Source organism: Heterocephalus glaber, unplaced genomic scaffold (assembly GCF_053883595.1).
Source record: "Heterocephalus glaber isolate CG9 unplaced genomic scaffold, H.glaber_assembly_v1.0 deba00001845, whole genome shotgun sequence".
Taxonomy (NCBI): Eukaryota; Metazoa; Chordata; class Mammalia; order Rodentia; family Bathyergidae; genus Heterocephalus; species Heterocephalus glaber.
The window spans coordinates 287791-307305 of NW_028258494.1; the positions used below are offsets into that span (position 1 = coordinate 287791).

Consider the following 19515-nt stretch of genomic DNA (forward strand, 5'->3'; position numbering starts at 1 on the left):
CCTATTATTCTCTTGAGGCTATTCTTTGTAAAGCTGGAGTACTTTGTGTGGTGAAACTATTCTCTGAAGACATCCATTAGCTCAAAAGTAGTGGAATTTGAATTGAGATCTGCTGCCTATTTAGCACCTGGATATATTTTTAAATATTCTACCCTTCCAGGGCATTAAAGCAAATAACTTCAAGTGAGGATGACCATTGCCAGGGCAGGTGCTATGTCCCCATTATCAAGGCCTTATATAAATCACTAAGAATCTTGGTTCTCCTGGGATTCTCACTGTGTCATTTGCTTTCTTCCATAGTCCAGTATTGGTTCTTGCAATGAGAGATGAGCTTCCCCTTTAGCACATCACCTTGAGCCATCTGAAGAAGGTGGCTGGACCATTCAGGTTCACCAAACCCAATTGGGAAAGAGGGCTGGCTATTGCTGTGATTACAGCTGAGCATTTGATCACTGGAGCTCTCTGAGTGTTGCTGGATGGAAAAAGTTACTGAAGATCATTGTTTGATGGTTGTCCTACTGTGTCCTTGGCACAAGCTGTCCTCATCCATAGTCATTTTTCTCTACCAAGGAATGCCAATGTGCCATGGACTTCCGAGGATATGACAGTATTTCACTCCAGTGGACTCTGCCCAGCCTCTCAGCCTCATTGCCTACTTGACACACACTGATGATCTCATTGTGACCCACATAGTCCCCGACTGCTATGGACGAGTGGATTTGGTCAATGTTCTCAGGAGGGACATCAAAGACTATGATTTCATTGTAAATGGGATGCAGCCTGTTCCCCTTGGTGGTTGTTTTCCTCTTCTTCAGTTCTCTGCCCTCACACATAAGTGAGACTTTCACATAGGGATCTGATACTCCCGTTAAATCCATTGCCTTTAAATCCCTTGCTTTTATGATGGTAATGATTATCCTGCCAGCCATGGGAAGATAACAGAGGGAAAACATGAGCTCTCCAAGATCTTCGTTGTCACATTGGTGACATATTCGATATCCTTCCAAAGGATGCACTCCCTGGGGAAATCAGCCAAGTGTAAGAAGTGATCCACTATCACTTGGCTGATTAAGTCATGGCGAAAGAATTTGTCCAAGTCATACATGGAGAAGTGAAGTTTCTGAGCTTCAAGATCACTGTAGGGAGCCAGAAATTAAAACACTTCATCAAACACAGGATTCATGATCTTTCTGTGAATTTTAGTCTGGTATTTTGTTTTCCAATCAGGAAGCAAGTACATTTTCACCTAAGGATCTGAAGTCCCAGAAAAGTCCTTGGCATGCAAATTGACAACTTTGTGAATCTTTACTATGAGCTGTTCTAAGTCACAGTCATATTTTAAAATGAAGTTGTTTCCCACAAGCATTGCTATTACTCCTTTTCCAGTCATAATTATGCAATGACCTCCATTTATATAACTCTGGTTTAATTCTACCAATTCCAGTCAACTGTTCCTGCTTTTGAAGCTCCTGGATATTGAAGTCTGGGTTTGACAGGTTGAGTTGTCTTCAGATTGAATTATGCTGAGCCAACAAGGTTGGCTCTGTGACTTGACACTGCTTGCAGGCCCCATGGGCACAGCTCTCCTGGATCCCTGCCTGGGTGGAGAGGGGTATGTCCCGGGAGGTGTGGCTTATCTTCATGAAGGAGTCAGGGAAGGGTGGGTCTATGAAGTCCTCACTGTTCTCTTGCTCATTGGTCTCTTTGTCCATGTGGTTAAGAGGTTCCTGGTTGTTGTCTTTGCTACCAGAGAACAGGCCTCGTTCTTGCCATGGAATCCAGGAGAGTTTCCAAGACATGAAGAGAGACACACCGAAGAGGGAAAGACCACAGGCAGCCACCACGGGGGTCAGCAGGCTCACTGAGATGTCTGGGTGGTGAAGCTGGGGTCTGGTACAGTCCCACAGGTGGTAGATGAAATCTTGGCAGCTGTCATGCTCCAGGGCACCACGGGCACAGAGCTCAGCCAGCAGCTGCAGCTCCTGGTGACAGAGCTCGTCCATGGACCGGGGCATTGACCCCCCATCCTCAGACCTAGTCAGGCAGGCGGGCTCAGGAGACAGCCTTCCGCCTACCAGCTCAGAGCCACAGCCTCTGGGTGGTCCACACACAATGCCAGGGGCCGGCCAAAAAACAGTCGGAGCACCAGCCCCAGCCCCAGCCCCAGCCCCTGCCCCTCTGGCCAGGCTTCCCATCAGTTGCATCCAGCTAGCTCTTCCCCAGTGGGTACATTGGCCTTTCTGGCTCCCGCCTGGCTCCTCAGTCCCTCCCCCTCTCCACGTTTAATGAATTTTTTAGGTGTGGCAAACTTATACTAATTAAATTATTTTAGAAAGATCAGTAGGTATTTCATATTCACTGAAGAATTTGAAATCCTAAAACAAAAGCAATAAGAGTACCTGCCACAACACTTTTTTCTTTCATATTATGAAATCTCTTCAATGTTTTATTGTTTTTCCAAATAATGAGTTTCTTGTGTTTCCAGCATAGATACAAATAACACTATTATGTCTTATCTGTGATCCATCAAAACATCCTTGCCAGAAGGAATATATAGACAAGAATGGTCTGAGGGTGGAGAATTCATAACTCAGCTTCATTTCTGTGAACCAAGAAAAGGACTACTGATATTGAACTGTTAATGCCTCTTCCCTCATGAGGTATACACACTGGCAAAACTGAAATAACAAACTTGGGCATTCTTCCCCAAATACTCAGGAATTACGTATAGGAGACAAAAATGAAGTGACCTGCTAGGGAATGAGGAAAACTATGACTTCTGGTCCCAGGATATTTAAGTCAAATTATATAATGACTAGGAACAATGACAACAGCACTAATAATAATAATAATAATAATAATAATAATAAATGTCTCTTATTTTCACTTATTATCTGCATTCATAACACATTGATCGCATAGTGGCCATAAGTTGTGTTTTAATCCAGACTAAATGCAGTTGTACCAACTAGAAATATAAACACTTGTCTCAGAGATGCTAACAACCTGCCCTGTGTAATAGCACTAAGTGGAGCCACTTGAACTAGAAATGAAGTAATTGTTCTTGGGATCCAATGAGACAAATATTTTATTTTTTTCTGAATTATCAGAAAGAATTCAGCTGAAGTCTAGACTGCAGGGATGCATTGGTCAAACTATATAATTACTCCAGGATAGAGGAGTATGTAGAGACCCACAGAGGTATCTTGGATGGGGGCAAGAGAGGTATGTGCTGAATTATTATGCATCTACCCTTTATGAGGTGTTTGACTGTGATCTGTCACTGTTGTTCCTACAGCAGATTCAGCAAATGCCAAACACAACTCTCCCCTGTGATCTCCAAGGATCCTGAAAAGGGAAGAGCAGCAAGCAAAAGCACTCTTCCTGGTGTGACAGTCTACAGAAATAGCTTCTGAGGACATTCATTTTCACTTCTTCTTCCTCCACAAATACAAGGCCATCCTGAGATCTGGGAATGGGGAACTATTTGTGGAGTCATGGGAAGAATTGTGAGGGGAACAATTCTTCTGTTATGATACCACATGTCTCTAATCAGACAGAAAAATCCAAATGTGTATTCTGTCTTTTGAACCTAACAATCAAGTTTATTATACATAAAAGCTTTCATATTGCTTTTTCTGTAAACTAATTATAATTTTACAGTTGTAACTAGGGGAGTGTTATGCAGAAGAAATAAAACAACCTACATAGAACAAATACCTCATTGATTAGCATTCAGAAAGCCCTTAGAAACATCTCATGATGTTATGGGCACTGTCCCCTCCTCTTCATACTCATCATCACCTGCATAATTCTTCCAGAATACTTAGGAAACCAATAGGAAGGACCAACATTCTGTTCTCACAAATAAAATGTCAATGCAAAGTAGAAGAGGTAGAAGAGGAAAAAAATTTTGTATGAGATTTCTGAACTTCCATCACAACCAACAACAACACCAATGCCCTGATAAGTTAAGTGTGTACATACATTTGTCTACCCACAATGTTGTGTTTGTACTGATGAGGGGAAACAACTCTCTCTATAATCCTTTCTTCACCATCTCCCTCAACTTTTTCTGGGTAAAGCTTCACTTCTGCTGGGTTGTGACCAAAGAATATGGATCCAAACCTGTCCCCAGATTAGTGCCTAATGAAAACTCAGGCTCCATCCTCAAGATTGATGGGTGTACTATGTCAGCATCTTGAAGCATAAAATTGGACAGAGTAGAAACAGGTATGGACACACTGGACTATAACATTGGTCTGAAGATCTGGAGGTGTGGACTGATTATTGATGATCATATAAATTTGGAGACCTAATACAAAGAAGTCATAATCAGCTATTAATCAATATTCTCCAGATCTCTAGGGACTTCCTTGTAGTAGTTCAGGAAGAAAAAGAGAATGAAAGATCACAACACTTTTAGATCCTCTACTACTGAGCAAGAAGTGTATGTGTAATAATCCTTTCTTCATGCCTTTAATATTTGAAAAAGCCATGTGCATTTCGTTCACATTGCTTACATTGTAAAAACGTGTAAAAATCACCATTGCAATCATTTAGTGTGACATAGTGCCATTAATTACATTAAATTTTAATTAAACATAATTAAATGTAATTATATTTTATTACATTTAAAATTTTGTGCAATTATTGCCATCAAACAGCTGCACACATTTTTCCTATTCTTGATTTCCTACACATTTCAAAAACACCCTATGCTTCCTTCTCCTATCAGTGTCTGACTTCGCACAACATTCTACTATGAAATTTGATGAGGAATTAAGCTCACAAATTCACTTAATGTTATGACTGTGGACACAGGAATTATAGAATCAGAAGTTTATTTTTTCATCTTTCTCCAACTTATATTTCCAAATAAAATACCACAGATCTCGAGAATAGGTTGTTCTACTGTGGTGCTTGCTTGGAGCATTTTCTTTCTTGTTATATTTTAGCACTGCTGGGAGTTGAACCATGCGGATTTGAACTGAACTACTCAGCTACTTTTTTATTTCTGTTGGGAGACAGGCTCTCAGAAAGTCACCAAACTGCCCAGGCTGTGCTCAAACACTAGGTCACCTTCTTCAGCCTCCAAGAGCACTAGGATTACAAGTGTGTGCCACCACACCTGGCTTTTGGATGACTTTAAAGTCCAGCACTTTTAATGTCCCTGTTCCTCAGGCTGTAGGAGAAGGATTTCTACACAGGGATGAGCACAATTATCTATGGGACTGGGATAGATATGAAACAGATGTCAGGCAAGGGCAGATTGGAGAGGAACAAATACATGGTAGTGTGGAGGAGGGAATCATAGTTGATGGCCATAAAGATGATCAGGTCTCCAACTATAGTGACAATAACAATCAAAGAAGGACATGGTGCAGTTCTGGATCCTCTGAAAGTCCATGAGATGAAATTCTGAGCTGTGCATTAGATTTTGTGCTCTGTATTGATTGGGCACCTTCTTAAAGGGTTAGGATAAGAAAACAAGAAAAGTAGATACCAGGAATGATGTCCTGTAGTCACAAAGAAAGTATCCACATTTGATTTCCATATACCTTCAGAAATACTACTCATCTGGGACAAACCCAATATTCTTTGAATTTTTTCTCTATTGTTTTCTATGCTCTTCACTTCCTTACATTCATGATATATAACTGAGAAATATTAGATAAACAAGAACATCACATATAACAAATCCATAATTACAATAAAATACAGCTCACCATTTTTAGAAAATTGGAGAATAAGAAATATCTTTCTTGCTTTAAGACATAATATTAATATTATTAAATGAAATTTAAAAGCTTCTCTTATTCTTATACAAAATGAGTAATTTTCCCCTTGCCAAAATGTTCATAACTAATATATTACAGCTTGATTACATTTTCTAAAAATTAAATTGAATTTCATGGCTCATCATTAGGAACTATTGCTATATAACATTGATTGCCCAGGACTTTTTCATTATTCTTTCATTTTTTTTATGTATCATCCTTTTTCACCACCAGTGCCCACTCAACTTCTGTTTTTCTTTTAAAAGTCATCATACATTGAATAAACTCATTGAATAAAGAGAACTCTCTGTCACAAAAATAGGAAAAAATTAACTTCACAGGATTTTTTTGTAATGACAAGATTAATCTTGCCACTGCTACTAATGATAATATTCAAGTCTTAGTTAAGCTTTTTCTTCTTTATCACATATGAATTCATTGAGAGTATCCAGTATCAGTTTACTCCTTACTCAGGGCAGATGTCTTAACTACAAGTCAACTCAAGAAAATGTCCAGTCTCAGAGATACTAACAAACTGCCCTTTTCACAGAAATAAAATTTTGGCCAGCAGAATTTCAAATTAAATTGTAAGTACCTAGACAACATTCACTAATCTTTCCTATTGCTTCCTAAACTCCAGAAACTTTATGGGGAGGTACAGGCATCTTAAACCCATGTCCAACTCAGGGTCAATTTTAAATTATTTCCATTCCCTAAGCAGTAGTGAATCTATTATCTGACATTAGGACTCCTTCTGAGATTGAGAGTGCTGGCCCAGTAGAGGAGAAGGATGCAGAGCTGCAAGGGTCCCCTGGGTGGGACAGAGGGAGAGGCCTGTGCTGACTGGTGAGACTTCTCTCCTGGAACTTGCCTATCATCACAGCCTTCCGCAATAATTGCTACAACAGTTAACACCCACAGATTGTTCTCATCCTCCACCAAATACCCTCCAAGTGGAAGAGGATAGTGAGAAAGGAGCTGTTACTGGAGAGGCAAGGAAGTGAACTGTGTGCCTGGGTTGTCCAAGAGACTATATTCCAGAATTCTCTGGGTCAGAAGTCAGACAAACCAAATCAAAGACCTCTTCACTTCTTTCTACACAAGGATAGACTTCTATGAATTGTAAAAAAATGTTGCACCCCTTTAGTCGTGAAATAAGAATAATACAGGAGCTCATACTTGAGAATGCTGTTCAGAGTGAATGAATCTAATGTTTTCTTGTAGATATTCCTCAATATTGGTTCATAACTTGATGCTTATTGTCATCCTCATCATTATCCTCATCCAAACTATCATATTTTTTTGTTTAGGACTTAGTTTACTGACACCCTTCTTTTTCTATCATGGGTTAGATGTATAGCAGATGGGAGGTCAGTATTGGAAGAAAGGAAAACTATGACTGACACTTTTGAGACCACGACAACAGCCATGTGTATAAACTTCACTGTTCTTGCAGCTGAAATTTTGCACATTTTCATCCTCTGACTACTTAAACATTCATGATTGTCCTCATGCTGAGGAAACAATGGTTCCCATAGTCCCTCCTCCTTCTCCACATGTATCGGCTTTCACTGTCTCTCTGCTGAGTGATGACCACAAACTACAATCCAACACCCCTCTCTCTGAAGCCCAGTGCAGATGCAATCTCTGCCTTCAGGAATATATCAATGCAGTCTTGAATCTGGGTACCCTAATGCAGAAAACAAAGGATTGGAAGGACACAAAAATGGGCACCCTGGACCTGGAACTATCAAAATGAAGGGCTGGAGGTACAGACTGATTATTGATTATTGTACAACCTTGAAGACTCATTATGAACAACACACATTGGCCCATATTACCCCATTACCTAAGGATTCCAGATAATAATGGAAGAAGAAGAAGAAAAGCAATAATATCCACAAAACATTTTAGATTCTTCTGCTCCTCAGGATAAGGATGAGGTGTACTAATTACTCTGCTTATTTTTTCCTTCTTTAAAAAGTCAGGTTTTATTTACAGTGTTCATTAGGGAAAATATACATAACCATTAGGTATCATTTTAACTACATTTAAGTGCACATTTTGCTGGCATTAATTATGTTGACATTTGTGTTCAATAGACACTAATCCATCCCTATATATTCTTCAATTTCCCAAAATAATATTTTGTATTAATTTTTAAAAAATACAGTTCCAGGGCCTGGGATTTAGCTGAGTGGTTTCGCCCCCCTGCTGCACAAGCGCAAGGACCCGAGTTTGATCCCCGGTACCAACCCCCCCCCCAAAAAACCCAGTTCCTCCAGCCCCCAACTCTCAACCTACTTTCCATTATGAAATGTGATGAGGAATTAAAATCATTAAACCTCAAATATAATGCAACCAAAGGCCAAATTTAGAGGCCTAGGTGTTTAGTTTTGCTCTATGTTCTTTTTCCCCCTTTTTATTAGTATTACTGTAATATATAACATTTGTATTTAACATGTTGAATTTATTCAGGTCTTGCCCAACTTTTTTGGGGACCAGAATCAAATATATAGATAGATAGATAGATAGATAGATAGATAGAGATAGATAGCTAGATCACATATTAATCCTTACTTTTCCTTTCCTCCACCCCCTCTCTCATCTATCACATTCGCAGTGGATGGCAAAGTCTTAATTTCAGACTGTTCTTCCTTGGAGTCTCTTCAGGGCACTGCTCATGTCCCTGTTCCGCAGGCTGTAGATAAAGGGATTCAACATAGGTGTGACCACAGTGTACATCAGTGAGGCCACCATACATTTCCTGGGAGATTGTGATAGAGCTGAGCTAAGATACACTCCAATGCCTGTTCCATAAAATAAGCAAACAACTGACAGATGAGACCCACAGGTGGAGAAGGCTTTATGCCTGCCACCTGATGATGGAACTTTCAGAATAGAGGAAACAATTTTATAGTAAGAGTAAAGATTCCATGAGATAGGAAAGAAACCAAATATCACAACAAATAAATACATTAATATAATGTTGGTAAAGGGATCTGAACAGGTATGGTTAAGGAGTTGAGAAGGTTCACAGAAGAAATTAGCAATTTCCACATTTTTGAAGCAGGTAAGTTGTAAGGCAATCATATTGTGCATCTGTGAGTCCAAAAAGCTAATTAAGAAACACACTGAGAGTAAGAAGACAGAAAAGAAAGGGTTCATGATGATGGGGTAATGTAGAGGGTAACAGATGGCCACAAACCGGTCATATCCCATCACAGTCAGAACCATGTGATCCATACATCCAAAAAAGATGTAAAAAGACATCTGTGTCAGGCAGCCCACATAGGAGATGACTCTGCTGTGAGTTAGGGTGTCCACAATCATCTTTGGGACCGTGGTGGAGATGAAGCAGATGTCAGAGAGGGACAGATTGGAAAGGAAGAAGTACATGGGAGTGTGGAGGTGGGAGTCAGAGATGACAGCCATGGTGATGATCAGGTTCCCAAGCACTGTGACCAGGTACATGGACAAGAACACTCCAAAGAGGACAAGCTGCTGGTTTGGGTTCTGTGAGAAGCCCATGAGATGGAATTCAGAGACACTTGTGAGATTCTGTGTTTTCATGTTCTTTGAGCAACTTTTCATAAAGAAATTTAATTAGAAAAATGAAACACCAAAAAAAAATACATATCTTCATTTGAAATATTCACAAGTATTTATAATTGAAATTCAAAGCCTTTATCAACATCATTCTGTTATGAAAAACCCAATTCCTCAAGACTCTTTCAATTATTGAAATTTTTGTTACCATCTCCATCCATACACACTTACTTTAGAAGCAGTCTTCTAAATAAGGATGCTTTACACTTCAGAATATCATGATTCCAGTAAAATCCAACTCTTTTAAGAAAAATAAAAGAGAGAAAGTAAATCCATGCCCATTTAAGAAAGAAAAAAATTCCATTGGAGAGAAAGTCAGAAGCATTCAAATGTACCTTTTTTCAGAAAATAATATCAGTTACCTTGACTTAGGGTAAAATAAGTATTAAGATCTAGGATTTTCCTTTCTGAATACTAAATTAAATCTGATGACATTATGGTGAGCCAGTTGTCTCCAAGGAGTTTTTCATTTATCTTGGATTTCTCATTTTTCCCTTTGAAGAATACAATTACTCATTCAAACTTTGTTCCATATTAAAAATTTAATATAATTTCTATCCTTGGCCTAAGTGCAATTAAATTTTTTATAATGATACTTCAGTTAAGTTTAATAATATAATGATATACAGATCACAAATGTGACATAAATGCACTTTCTACTATCAATTATTCAAGTAATTATAAATGATAAGAACCACCTTTGAGACTTCCAAGTTTGTACAGGATTATTTTAATTAGCTTTATACAATATCCATAAACTACTTGCTTTGTAAGACACTCTTTTGACTTTTTCTTTATTCTGTATTCTACACTGTCATGGTAATATAATTTACTGTTTTCCTGATCATAAACTCTCTTACAGTTGAAGACTGATCCCTGTATTGTGATTCTCTTATTTCTGCTACATGAAAGAAATTTAGGCATATTGTCTTTTTCAGGCCAAACAGAAAAGTAAGTAAAATAATGTAGACACAATTGAAATCATGCCAGCTCAAGAAAAATGTACATAAACTAATGCAAATACCTCCACAAATAATGTGATTCCCCCTCATGGATAAAATGATTACCTACCTTATATGGTTATTCTGAGTGTTTTTTCTTTTAAATTTAATAAACACTGGTTCTCTACAATTTATTTGTGGATTTACTTGGGGACATTTTTTAAAATGCAGATGCTCAGGTCTCAGACAAAAACCAATTTAATGAGAATATATGCATTGCAAGTTCTTGTGCTAATTTTGTAGACCAGAGTTGAGAACCACTGTCATAGAATATTTCCTGGCATTCTGAAAATGCTCCACTATTATTATCTAATACTATAGTAAATAATAACCACTATTATTAACATAAAATTTTTTAATAATATGAACATCAAAACTAATACTTTATAAAGATTTGAAAAGTCACCTACAAGTTGGCATTCTTTGCATCTCTACATGATTTTATTCTCCTGCACACTTGTACACATGGGTATTCACTATCATAGATTTCTTGAGTAGATTATTTTCCTGTCAAAGTTTCTAAAAACTTGCCTAAAAGTACCTAAAGCTCATGCAAGAAGTATACAAAACAACACCTGTTGCATCTGAAATGGATTAGGTTCCATCAGCAACTGGTTGTAAATCTCCCTGAGAAGAACACAGATCTATTGCAAATATTTTAATTGATGCAAATCATTACCTTTGAGAATGACCTCATTTAACTTCTAAGTTTATTATGAAAACACTTAAAATTTTTGTGCATCTCTCCCTGTCACTTATTAAAAATTTGTATAAAATATATTCATGGGGCATATTTCTGATTTCCAAAACTTAATGTACATTAAATTTTATAATTATTCAATTGCATTTGTTTTGCAAAACAATGTCCTGCATTATTACTTACAGCCTCTTTCTCTGAAGATATTCTATAGGAATATCTCTAGATTATGTGGCATAATGATCTATTTATGAAAATAAACCAAAAATTGTATCATCATATAGGGAATTATATTTCCATATGGCTATGGTGGAGAAGATTGCTCTGGGATGGGAGTCATGAAATGAACATTTTAGTTCCATATTACTAACCTGTTTTGAGAGGCAGAATATGTGTGAATCTATCCCCTTGCTGTGCTCATGCTACTTGAAGAAAATGAAAAGAATTACACCCATCTCCACAGGTGTGACAGTGAAAGGAAGTTTAGAACTTCAGTATTCAATCATTTTGAATTGTTTTTAATAAAGAATCACATCATTATACAAGCAAAAAGAAATATGGTAAATTGTATTCAAGTGGCACTGGGGTACGGAATGATGTGAAGCTCAAAAATTTTTCTCAGCCTTAGGCACAGCTTGATCTGCACAATTTTCTTTGTGCCTCTCTTTATTCTTTTGATCACAAACATATCTTCAGTGTTTTAAAATATTTGATATAAATACAATTAATCAAGCATAGGGTCCACATGTCTATGACATACACATGAGGTGTTTTATCTTGTTTCTACATCTATTGGGCATTCATGAAAGTAAGGGATGTGTGGACACAACATACCAAGTGTGTCAGAGTAATGTTGATTAATGATGGTTATTGTGAACAAGAGAGAGTCCACTCAGTATTTGAAAGACATTTTTTAAATTGTGGATGCCTCTTCTGTCCCAAAGAATAGGCTGTGGAGAATCAGATCTAAGGAATAATATATCATTTCTCTCCAAATGTATGCATATAATTACACACGCACAAAATGCCCTGTTACAAAAAGAGCAAAATGGTAAGTCATAGGACTTATTGAGTAATATTGAGATTTCCTTATTATCAACAATTTTATATATACCTTCTATTTTGCCCTAATTTTATATTATATACATTAAGCCTACAATGGAGCAATCATTATCTGTTTAACCCATACTCAGGGCTGTTGCATTAACTAGAAATGAACACAAATGACAATGTTATGTCCCAGAGATACTAATGACCTCTTCTACATCACAGAATTAATAAGTGGAACTGAAAAGATTAAAAATTAATCTCACACATTCTGTCCAGTGAACTAAGATTTTTATTGTCTCCTAAGAAACAGAAATGTTTAAGCAGATATAATGAAGTTTTAACCACAGGAGCATCTGAGATACATTATTTAACGCTCTTATTCACTAAATGAAAATTTAATTCAGATCTTGCATGCCCCCAAGTAATATTGTAAGAGATAATCACATGCACAAAAATGATGTGTAAAGCTGAAAGAATACAGTGCACTGGTGGCAGAAGAGAAATATGTGCTGAATTTCCAAGTGTATATTCTTACTGTGATCATTGCCTGTGATCTTTGTCTATCCTGGTACCACACCCTGTTCTGTTCTATGAGCTAACAGGGACCCCCAAATGGAAGACCACAGGCATCTTTTCCTGGAGCACCAGGGAAGTGAAATGCTTGCTTGTGTTGTTAATGGAATGGTCTACCAGGATTGATATTCAGTGCTCTGTGTCTGTAATCAGTTCTACCTTACAACCTACACAGATTTTGTTAAAGTTATGGGGTCTTCCATTTCTATATGCAATAATAATGTGACTTGTAAACATAGGGAAACAAAACAGAAGAAATAAAACAAGCTACATGCAATGCAGGCTCAGTGTCTGGAATGCAGGAAGCCCTCCAAACCAGTTCATGACTGTATGGTTACTATCATCCTCTACACCCTTACCATCGCATTCATAACCCCTTTGGAGTGCTTAGGAAACACTGCAGGGACACTTCTTTTCCATTATTATGAGTGAGACACCAATCAAAAAAATTTATAGAAAGCATATTTAAAATAATAATTCTGCCTCTCCCACTATCACCAAGAACAAAAAAATTTCCATTTTTTAAACTGGTACTTTGATATTTATTATTTACCAAATGACTACCCAAACTGTCATGTTTGCCCTTACAGTGAGAAAACAATATTTAAGAATCATTACCATATTCATGATTTATTTCTGCACTTACAGGGTGATGCCGTTTCTCTGCTGTATCATAGTCGATGAGAAGAGACCCAAACACCCTCCTATATTTGTTACCCAATAAAGGCTCAGGCTTTGTCCTCAAGATTAAAAGTAATACAAATTCAGATAGGAACTTTATGATTCAGACTAGTATAGAGACTCTGATATAGCTGTGAAACTCACTGGACTGGAGTCATCAAATGAAAGGGTGGAAGGCAGAAGAAAATTATTGACAGCTATATGACATTGGAGGCTCCATGCATGGAGCTTATAATTAGCCAAATTGGCCCATGCCATTCCAATCTCTAAAGACTTTCTAATCTAATGACAAAGGAGATAATAAGTAAAGAAATGTCTACAAGAGGTCTTGGGTTCTTCCTCTACTTAGATAAAATTGGTGTGTCCTAATCACTTCTGTTAATTGTATATAATGTTTAAATATCTATCTGTTTTAATTTCATTTTTGGAGTAAAATACACATAACAAAACACATTGTATGCATTTCAATGACTTTAATTACATTTACCTTGTACTGAAACACTTGACATTAAAGATCTTTGGAACTTTTCATTTTCCAATCTGAAAATTAATATCCAACTTTAAATTTCTCTCTTCATCTACCAGCACTGTACTACGAAAATTATACTACTTTCTTTGTGTCCCATGGATTCTGATATGCTGTATTGTCATTGTCATTTCATTGAAGGAACTGTCTGATTTCTTCTTTAATTTCCTCTGTGACCCATTGGTTATTCAGAAGTGTGTTGTTCAATTTCCACATGTTTATGAAATTTTTTGAGTTTCTTTTGCTATGGATCTCCAATTTCATCGCACTATGGTCTGATAATATACAGGGAATAACTTCAATTCCTTTGCACTTACTTAAACTGTTGTATGTGTATATGGTCTATTTTTGAGAATGACCCATGTGCAGCTGAGAAGAATGTGTATTCTGATTTTGTGGGATGGAACACTTGGTAAACATCTGTTAAGTTCATTTGTTCAAGAGTTCGATTGAGTTCTAGTATTTCAGTACTTATTTTTTGTCTAGTTGATCTATCTATTTGTGACAGTGGGGTGTTAAGGTGAAATTGATTACAAAATTACAATACTGACATGGTCAGAGACTGAGAACTTATAAGTCTAAATGTTAGGTTGGTTTTCTTTTACCAAATATATTTAAAAGGATGTCACAGGAATTTTCATCTTTGGAGTCTTCCTAGGGTACTTACATTGCCTCTATTCTTCAAGCTGTAGACAATGAGATTCAGAACAGCCATGATCATAGTGTACATCATTTCAGCTGGCACGCTGTTTCTGCTAAATTTTAATACAGCTGAGCCATCATATACTCCAACACCTGTTCCATACAATAAGCAAACAACTGACAGTTGTGACCCATACGTAGAGAAGATTTTATTCTATCTGATTTTGGCATGTTGATTTTCAGAGTGGGAAACAATTTTGTAGTCTAAGGAAATGATCCATTAGACTGAGGGTGGGGAAGAACATGGCATTGGAAATATACTTTATTGTTTCTGGGGTAGTTGTCAAAATAGGCAAGATTAAGGAGGTGGGCAGCATTACATAAGAAATTAGCAATTTTTCACATCCTTGAATAGGCAAACTATAAGAGAATAAAATTAGGCAATGGGAATCCAAATGCTGTGCAAAAATAAAAATTAAAACTACAAAGCCACAGAGGCAAGGGTTTCTGATGATCTAGAAACTCGGTGGGTTACAGAGGACCACAAACTCACCTTAGTCTATCACAGTCAGGAGCATGACATCCATATCACAAACATGAAAATCAGAGAGTGGTGTCAAGTAGCCTACATGGAGGATCACTGCTGTGAAGTTGGATGTGCGCAATCATCTTTGTGACCATGGTGGAGATGAAACAGTTAGTTCAGGAAAGGGTGAAGAGGAGAAAAACATGGGCATGTGGAGGTTAGAGTCAGAGCTGACAATAAGAAGGAGAAGGTTCTTGAGTACAATGATCAGGCACATGGACAGAAACAGTCCTAAAAGGAAAGGCTGCAGGTATGGAGCATCTTAGATTTCCAGGAGATGAAGCTCTGAAGCAAATGTTAGATGTTATCCTCCTACATAATTTGGTTGCCTGTGAGAAAGAAAAGATGGTTACACAGAAGAACAAATGTGCAGGTGCCAAATGCAATGTACATTTGTAATCCAGCTTCTCACTGGTAACATACACCCCCTTCAGGCCCATACACATTCAGCAATCTTTAAGTTGTGACAGACTCCATCTCCTAAGAAATCTTTCAGGACTTGCTTGTGAGTTAGTGATCAACTCAACTTTTTTATACATGTACTTAAAGACACTCATCTAAACAATTTAGAAGTCTAAGAATATCAGAGCTCATAAGTCCATAATCATGGTGAAAGTCATTCTATCGTTCTAAGCAATAAAGAGAACAAGAAATGTTCTTCTTTACCTAGAAAAATATTTTCTCTTTAAAGGAAATTTGGAAGCCAGGAAATAGGTCTTATTTTAATTAAGAATATTGTACAGGTTCTTTTCATTTACAATATTTGCAAACAGAGTGTTTACTTAGAGTGCTTGCATTATGTGGTCATAAAGAAAATCAATAATTCATCATCCAAAAATATTGTTATGCTCCAGTTATTTCCCCAAAATATTTTTATCATTTTTGTGCTTACTGATTTCTCTCCTTGATGGATATGTGTTGACTTGAATATTTATTCTTGTAAAATTATATCTATATAAATATTCCCCTTAGCCTTCCTTGAGTCCAAATCTTAATGAATATCTATTAGTTAAATATACACACTACTATGACACCACTACAGAGGCAAGGGTATATAGATGAGAAAATATAATAGGGGAATCTTAGGTCTTCTGGCTAATCCTGACTAAAAAAAGTTAAAAAACAAACTATACTAGAAAAATTCCCCTTGGAAGCAGGTCAAGAATGGGAATATAGAAAGAGAGAAAAATTGGATAAGATAGGCAACATTATGGCCTTGGGACTTACACTTTCACCAAGTGACCAGAAAAGGGGCTGACAGGCAGGACACAGAAAGCCAAGTGCACAATGATAAACCACACATCTCCAATAAAATATAGGAAAAGCAATGGGGTAGCTAACTAAATTTAAGGCAGTATGTACTCACACCTCTCACACTTATACTATTCACTATACTATTAACTCTAGGATAATTACAGAGTACAATAGATATCCACATACCCCCTCACTAACTCTAAGCTAGCTATGAGTAAGATAGTCCCTAGCCAACTAGCTGCCTACTCAAAAGATGAGGCCTTAAAAGGCAGTAGGTCAAGGAAAGTAAACAAACAGAAAAAATTTTTTAAAAACTTCATATAGGCCACCACAGAAAATGACATTAGGCAGAGATGCACAGAATGCAATTTGGATATGACAAGTTCCAGGAGTGGGGTGAAGGGTCACTCACATCTCTCTTAAAGCAGAGAGGAAGACAAGGCCTCTGGGTCATCCATCTTTTAGGGTCCCCCTACCCTGATTCTCTCTTTTAAGGGTACATATCTATCTTCTCCTTTCCCCTCCCTTCCTTTTCTTCTTTATGAATAAAGTGTGTTCGTTTCCTTAAACTAGTCCCTCTAAGTTTTTAGGTGGGCTGAGCTTATGATCCTGGTGGGATGTTTGGACAGCAGAGGAATGGTGCTTGTCCTCTTTTTTAAAAATTTAATTTTATTGGTACATTTTAGATATATAATATAATGACATGCATCTTAGATATTTGCACCCTTACATAATATATCTGTATTCTTATTTTCCCCTATTCCACTGCCGTCCCTTGAACCCCTCCACTCCTTCACATTTACAATGACTTTATTGCCATTTTTTTCATTTTCTCACATTAATTCCATTCCTTCCTTTCCTTTCCCAACCCCTCCCACTTCCACTTCCCCTTTGGCCCTTTCCTGCCTATTTCACACTATGTATTATACCTTATAGTAATTAATTACACTTTTAGTTTCTCACTCCAGAGAAACTATTTGGATTTACACACCTGTCCTATTTATTTCACTGAAGAGTATCTCCTCAATGTGCATCCATTTACCTCCAAATGTCTCTAATTTCTCATTCCTTATGGCTGAGTAGTACTCCATTTTATAAGAAAAATTACATTTTCTTTGTCCAGTATCCAGGTGATGGGCATTTGGGCTGTTTCCAAGTTTTAGCTATTACAAACTGCACTGCTATGAACATGGGTGCACATATATCGCTGCGATGTGATGCTTTTAATTCTTTTGGGAATATACCCAGCAGGGGAATAGCTGGGTCAAATGGGACTTCCAAACCTACTTTTTTGACGTATCTCCATACTGATTTCCTCAGTGTTTGTACCACTCTACACTCCCACCAGCAGCGGAGCAAGATTCTTCTTTCTCCACAGCCCTGCCAGCATTTGCTGTTGGTTGATTTCATGATAACAGCCATTCTTTGTGGGTTGAGGTGTAATCTCAGTGTTGTTTTCATTTGCAACTATCCAATGACCACCAATGTTGAACATTTTTTCATTTTTATTTGGTATTCCTACTTCTTTGTATAAGAAATGTCTGTTCATTTCAGATGCTCAATTTTGGATTGATCTTTAGAATTGGGAGTTCTGCTTTTTAAAAATAAATCTTTATATATTCTCGATAGTAGGCCTTTGTAGAGGAACAGCTGGTGAAAAATTTTTTCCACATTATGAGATGTCTCTTCTCACTGCTCATGGTTTCTCTTGCTGTACAATAAGCTTTTTAATAAGAAGAGATCCTACTTGTTGATTGTGCTAGTTCACATGTGACTGAGGTCTTCAAGAGTTCTACCTAACCTTTCTTCCAGCTGGGTTAGTGTTTCTGTTTTAATATTTAGATCTTTAATCCATTTCAATTTTAGTTTAGTTCATGGTGAGAGATATAAATCTAGTTCTAATCTTTGGAAAGTTGAAATCCAATTTTTCCAGCACCGTTTATTAAAGAGTCTATCTTTCCTACAGTGAGGGCATTTGTTTCTGTCAAAGATGAGGTGGCTGAGTGTGTCTGGAGTTGTTTCTGCATCTTCTAATCTGTTCCACTGGTCCTTAGGTCTTTTTCTTTGCCAGTATTTTGCTATTTTTATCATAGTAGCTTTGTAAAATATTTTCAAGTTGGGGATTTTGATACCTCCAACTTATCTTTATTGCCTAGAATTGCTTTTGCTATTCTAGGTCTCTTCTTGTTTCACCAGAATTTTTGGATTGTTTTCTCAAGGTGTGTGATGTTGCTAGAATTTCAATTGAGGTTGCATTGGATCTTCATATCAGTTGGAAGTATGGCCATTTTCACTATGTTGGTTCTTCCTACCCAGAAGCAAGGGACGTGTTTCCATTTTCTGATATCCTATTCCATCTCTTTTCTCAGAGTGCTCTAGTTTTCAGAGTAGGGGTCTTTGATTTCTTTCGTTAGGTTGATTCCTAGGTATTTCAATGTTTTGGATGCTATCGTGAAAGGAATTGTTTGTCCTATTTCTCACTCAGTGAGTCTGCTGTTTGTGTACAGGATAGCTATTGATTTTTGTGTGTTGATCTTGTATCCTACTACTTGACTGAATTTGGTTATTAGGTCTAGAAAACTTTTGATGGAGTTTTTGGGGTCTTCTATGTAGAGTATCATGTCATCTGCAAATAATGACAATTTACCTGCTTCATTTCCTATCTTTATTCCTTTTATGTCTTTCTTTTCTCTAATTGCTATGGCTAATGTTTCCAAAACTATATTAAATAGGACTGGTGATAGTGGACCTCCTTGTCTTTTTCCTGATTTTAATGTGAAATATTTCAGTTTGTGAACATTTAATATGATATTGGTGGTTGGTTTTACATAGAAGGCTTTTACCAGATTGAGGTTGAGACCATCTATACAAATTTGTGTAGGGTTTTTATGAGAAATGTGTGTTGGATTTTGTCAAATGCTTTTTCTGCATCTATTGAGATGATCATATGGTTTTTGTCTTTGGCTCTATTAATATAGTGTATTACATTTATTGATTTGTGTATGTTGAATTATCCCTGCATCCCTAGGATGAATCAGATTTGTTCAGGGCATATGATCTTCTTGATGGTCTTCTGCATTCTCTTTGCGAGTATCTTATTAAGGATTTTTGCATCT

General features: G+C 37.1%; 1 protein-coding gene and 1 pseudogene across 1 annotated transcript; both read right to left on the reverse strand.

Moving 5' to 3' along the window:
• Positions 1 to 542: 542 nt before the first annotated feature.
• LOC101724823 (synaptotagmin-9 pseudogene) lies at positions 543 to 2015 on the reverse strand (annotated as a pseudogene).
• A 6346-nt stretch (positions 2016 to 8361) lies between these two features.
• Positions 8362 to 9368, reverse strand: LOC101724471 (olfactory receptor 7E24-like). The gene has a single exon (XM_021252419.2). The coding sequence runs from the start codon at positions 9351 to 9353 to the stop codon at positions 8424 to 8426; it is 930 nt and encodes a 309-aa protein (XP_021108078.1). The 5' UTR covers positions 9354 to 9368; the 3' UTR covers positions 8362 to 8423.
• Between the last annotated feature and the right edge of the window lie 10147 nt (positions 9369 to 19515).

Coding starts and splice junctions, on each gene's coding strand:
- LOC101724471 (XM_021252419.2), bottom strand. CDS start 9,353: ATGAAAACACAGAATCTCACAAGTGTCTCTGAATTCCATCTCATGGGC.